General features: G+C 47.6%; 1 protein-coding gene across 1 annotated transcript; it reads left to right on the forward strand.

The window, feature by feature from the left end:
- Positions 1-853: 853 nt before the first annotated feature.
- On the forward strand, positions 854-3,518 carry LOC125523850 (GDSL esterase/lipase At1g29670-like). The gene is made up of 4 exons (XM_048688916.1): positions 854-1,437; positions 2,000-2,260; positions 2,526-2,781; positions 2,875-3,518. The coding sequence occupies exons 1-4, from the start codon at positions 979-981 to the stop codon at positions 3,096-3,098; spliced, it is 1,200 nt and encodes a 399-aa protein (XP_048544873.1). The 5' UTR covers positions 854-978; the 3' UTR covers positions 3,099-3,518.
- Positions 3,519-5,359: the final 1,841 nt, after the last annotated feature.

Raw genomic sequence — 5,359 nt, forward strand, 5'->3', positions numbered from 1 at the left:
CGGTTTGAGAGGGGGGGGGGGGGGGGTCTTATTTTCACAACTGGTCACTTACCGAGCCATCCGTGCAAACATATAGAGGGAATTTGAGTTGTCCGCTTGTAGATGCTCTAAAACAGAAGTCTTTTCTATGGGAAGATATCCTGTGATACCATGATACCATGTCATAAAATTCAAATTTACATGTTGCAAAAAATTCTGAATTTTTCTGTGAATGTTCACAAGACAGATGTCTACTATCCCTAAAAAAATCAGATTCAAATATGAAATACACATTGAGAAACAAAAAAAGACACAGAATGACATTGTTCACATGTGGATTGTCTTTTTTGTTTCTCCTTGTATATTTCAATTTTGGATCTGAATTTTTTTAGTAATTATAGACACAGACCTTGAGAACATTCACAATTTTTTCAGAATTTTTTGAAACATGAAAAACTTGAGTTTTAAAATTGGTAGCATGGTATGATGTGATATCTACCCCTGTTTCTATGGCACGCCTAAGAGCAACAGGCAAGTTTCTGTTAGACGAACATTTGGTCAAGTCTTCATTGAGTGCCAACAACGGAGTTGTCACCTGCCTATCCACCGGCTCGAGATATCACATCGCTCCTTGTATGCACGCACCTGGTAAGATCTCAGGAGTGATGTGCCCCATAACCCTCAGGGTTGATCGAAAACCGCAGAGAAGAGTTTGTACTGTACACGCGCATGCAGTAACTGCATGCAGATCTCCAGATCCCTCTGCCTCTCGAGGTGCACAAACCTACCCGCGTTCATTCAGCCCGACAGATGTTGCTGTTGCGCACCTCCCTCTTGACCTCTTGTGCCTATAAGTAGCAACCCTCTCTGTGTCGCCATAGGTACCTCTGTGTCATGCAGTAAAGCTCACGAGTTACCGTCAGTTCCAGTACCTTATCGCTACCTCGATTTTGTTTGGTTACTATTACTCCCGCCTCATCTCAGCTCGTTTCACCGACAATGGCCATGGCCAAGGTCGCCGCGGTCGTGGCGTCGCTCTACCTATTTATCGTGCTAACACGGTGCGACGCTGCCGCTGCTGGTGCGGGCGGTTCGACGAGCTGCCACGGCGGCAGAGCTGTGGGGAGGGGCGGCGGCGGCCGGGCGAGGGCGCCGATTGCGAAGGCCGTGTTCGTGTTCGGGAGCTCGCTGGTGGACAACGGCAACAACAACTTCCTCAACAGCACCGGCGTGCGCGCCGACTACCTGCCCTACGGCGTCGACTTCCCGCTCGGCCCCTCCGGCCGCTTCTCCAACGGCCGCAACACCATCGACGCTCTCGGGGAGCTTCTCCGCCTCCCCCGCGGCGGCCGCATCCCGCCGTTCGCCGACCCAGGCACCAGGGGCCGCGCCGCGCTGCATGGCGTCAACTTCGCGTCCGGCGGCTCTGGAATCCTCGACCGCACCGGCCAGGACACCGTGAGTACCATTGCTAGTAGTATTGCTGCTCTTTACATGGTTGCGTGTTCGAGCTTCAACTAATCAACTATTCCCTGTGTTTAGTAGTAATGAACAAGCGTCTACGCATCCTAAAAATTTAACTTCTGTCATGCGTGTTCGAGCTTAAACTGATCAACACTATTCCCTCTGTTTCAATTAACAAGCCGTGCACGCATCCTAAAAGTTTAACTTTTATCATACATTGTATCAATAACATATATTTTATGAATAAAAGATTATACCACTGAAAACATCTTTCGGATACAAAATCAATAATATAGTTTTTGTCACATACAATCCATATTTGGTCGGTCTAATTTATGCTCAAAAGTTAACTTTAAAATTCACGCGCAACTTATTAATTGAAATAGAGGAAATACATTTAGTGTAGAATTATCATGTGAAACAGTGAAAGCGACAGCATGGTAGATTTCCATTTTTGTGAAAAAGTGGTGGAATGGAGACACTACAATAACTGTAGCTGCGTCACTTATAGCTATATGGAAGATGGCTATGTGATGTGTGTTTGCTGCATATTTAGGGCAAGGTGTTGAGCCTGAACCAGCAAATCAGCAACTTCGAGGCAGTGACTCTCCCCGACCTTCGAGCAACGACAGCCAGCACTCGCCAGATGAAGGGCCATGATTTCTTGCACGATTGCTTCCTGCCCAGGAGCCTATTCGTGATCGGGACAGGCGGCAACGACTACCTGCTCAACTACTACCGGCCCAGAAATACATCCAGGCCCCAATTGTCAGACTTCACACGCTCACTGATCACCAAGCTCTCGGCCCATCTTCAGGTGAGTGGCATGTTAGTTAATGCACACTCCTGTGCTGTGCTTACTATACAGAGCATTTCCTTCCCCATTCATTGCAAACTGTAATGAAGGGGCGTACTGCCTGCAGAAGTACGGTTCCTAGTACATGCAGTATATGAAGAATCAAGTGAATGAATTGAATGAGTAGGCTGCCTAACGTGGACCATTTGGTTTTATTTCTCTCGTGGTACAGTAGTACCTTTTTTTTGCCGTTTTGAGTGAGACGTTTGCATTTACGTGGGCGTAGAGGCTGTATGGTCTGGGGGCGAGGAAGTTTGTGATCTTCTCCATCCAGCCCATGGGGTGCACCCCCGTGGTGAGGGCGTCCCTCAACGTCACCGGCGCGGGCTGCGTCGAGCCGGTGAACGGCGCGGCGCTCCTTTTCAACGGCGAGCTGAGGTCGCTCGTCGACACCACGGGGCCGCGCATGCCCGGCGCGAACTTCGCCGTCGTCGACTCCTACAAGATCATCAAGGACCTGCTGGACCACCCAAGGAAACATGGTACGATATCGACGCCTGTATCGATCGGTTACGATATTGGTCATGTGGATCTCTAGCTTATTTGGCTTGAATTTTGATCTTTGATTGTGTCAGGCATCAGGGAGACGTATCGCGCTTGCTGCAGTGAGCTGGCGTCATCCGGGGTGCTGTGTAAGAAGGGAGGGCCCATCTGCAGGGACCGGACCAAGTACGTCTTCTTCGACGGGCTCCACCCGACAGACGTGGTGAACGCCAGGATCGCGCGCAAGGGATTCGGCTCCGAGTCGCCGCGGGAAGCGTACCCCATCAACGTCAAGAAATTGGCTATGCTGTGGTAGCGGCGATCCTCCCGAGTATAAACAGAGACACGTGGTACTAGCATTTAGTATTAGCACTAGCCGTAGTCTTATCGTATTAGTGGTACCAGCTAGCTTTGTGATCTGGCAATGCAGCAGTAGCGTTGTACCAGTGTTCTATTATTCGATCAGGATTCGCCGGCCACCGTTTGTAGCTCTGCTCCGCACTTCCTGCGGCGAATAAGAGCGTCTACAGTCGGACTTCAAATTCGACTTTCAAATGTCGGCGAACGCGCCGGTGCATCCACGAGCATTGACCAAATACTCTTAAATAATGTAATTAATATTTGGACATTATGGATGTGTCTAAGGCACATTTAGATGTGCTTTAGTTATTGCACATCTAAGTGAGTGAATCAAGTATAAAGAGAAAAAGAAAAAAAATATCTGCACGAATATTAATGTATGATCAATGACATAGGACTTAGATGTGCAATACTTATGGCACATCTAGATGTGCTTTAGCAAAACTGATTATCATATCTCAAACTCATACAAATCCATGCAACTACGTCATTGCGCACACATTGTCCTGCTACTCCATCACTATTAACTAGACATTTTTGGGAAATGGACTACTACTAACTAGACATGACATTGGACTACTAAAATTTGACATGTTTAGTTATGATGGAATTTATCCACGGCTACCCTTATCCTTCCCGGCGCCCTTGCCGTCCTTCTCGCAGAAGTACCAGTCGAAGACGTACGGATTGTGCCGGATTTGCTCGTCGCCGGAGCTGTCCTCACCATCACTGTCCGCCTTCTCCTCCTTCGGTGGCAGTCCAGCCCAGGGCCGGCTCTGACCCAGTGCAAGAGGGGCGACGACCTGGGGCCTAGCCGAACTAGGCGCCCATATCTGTTACGTAAGAAGAGAAAAAAGGCCCATCTATCAACTATACAGGCACGGCCAGGTCCAAGTCTGTAGCAAGTACGTACGAAACTTGAAAAAAATTGCAAGGACGCACGGATGCACTGCTGCACACCCGCACTAGACGTTTTGAGACATACAGAAATGAAGGCTTTGTCTGCAATTTGAATAATCCTTACAACAGAGAGAAGAAGAATACTTATAAAATATTTGATGCTAATTAAAGTTTATCGGTGTTTATGGCTTTAAAATTATTTTATGCACCCATGTACTCACTATCCGTTAACTTTTTTTCTCTTTGCGGCTCATTGATAGAGTTTGTCCTAGGGCCTCTGGAATCCTAGAGCAGGCCCTGGTCCGGCCATGGCACGGACCGCACGATTCTGCTCTCAATCAAGGGCGCGCATGTCCCTTCACTGTCATTTCCTCACAATGCGGGTGCGTATGGCTTCCTCCTCTGCGGCCGCCTCTGTCGCCGTCATTTTCGCCGTGATACGGGCCTCGGCGGCCCTTATCCTCTCCTTCCCACGGCAGGACGCCCATTCTCGGTGGGAGTGATAGTCTGCCCGACCGCTGATGGGAAGGAGAGGTGTTCCGGCTACCGGAACCGTGAGGATCCAACCCCAGAGGACCCGAGCGCTCGGTGAGCCAACGTTATGGAGTCACGCCGGACAGATCCATCCATCGGCTGGGCGCTGTCCTCCTGGTAGCGGTGGAGTCCAATGCGAACTGTCATTTCCTCCACCAACCTGCACGGGGTGACACCCCATTAGACGGATCCGGACTAGTCGGAGTCCGATTCGCTGTCTGCCATGCCGGAGAAGGCCGGAAACCGCCGGAGATGAGCTCAGGTCGCAGAGGGGAGTGGAGTGAAGTGGCTAGGGTTTGCTCCGGCAAGTGACTATTCATCACCTTGGGTGAGGAATAATTATTCTTCACCCCCCCTCTCTCTTTTACCATCAATGCATCATAATTTTAGGTTCCGTAAGTTTCTCTTATTTCCGACGTAATAAGAGATAGTAATAAAAAAATATAATCATCGTAAAAAATATTTTATGTTAAGTAAAATTACAGACGTAAAAACATAGTGTAAAATACACATAAACCGTAAATTTTCTTGTCTTATAACCTATATTTTTATTTTGTTATGCCAAAATTTACGTAGTGAATAAATATGAATGTAACTATTTAAATTCCAAATGTAATTTAATTACGAAATGATCGTAAGATTATCTTGGATGAAGAATAACTTATTCTGCACCCTGGGTGATAAATAGTATCATTATTTATGTGTGTGTGCATTTGTGTGTGTGTAAAAAATTCATGTGAGTTTCTGAAAAAAATTCATATTTTTAAATGTTTACATATATAC

Source organism: Triticum urartu, chromosome 7 (genome assembly GCF_003073215.2).
Source record: "Triticum urartu cultivar G1812 chromosome 7, Tu2.1, whole genome shotgun sequence".
Taxonomy (NCBI): Eukaryota; Viridiplantae; Streptophyta; class Magnoliopsida; order Poales; family Poaceae; genus Triticum; species Triticum urartu.

Excerpts from the sequence above, each read along its gene's own strand:
- LOC125523850 (XM_048688916.1), top strand. The coding sequence starts at position 979 with ATGGCCATGGCCAAGGTCGCCGCGGTCGTGGCGTCGCTCTACCTATTT. Across the intron at positions 1,438-1,999 it reads ACCGCACCGGCCAGGACACC|GGCAAGGTGTTGAGCCTGAA; the intron begins GTGAGTACCATT and ends CTGCATATTTAG. Across the intron at positions 2,261-2,525 it reads AGCTCTCGGCCCATCTTCAG|AGGCTGTATGGTCTGGGGGC; the intron begins GTGAGTGGCATG and ends ACGTGGGCGTAG.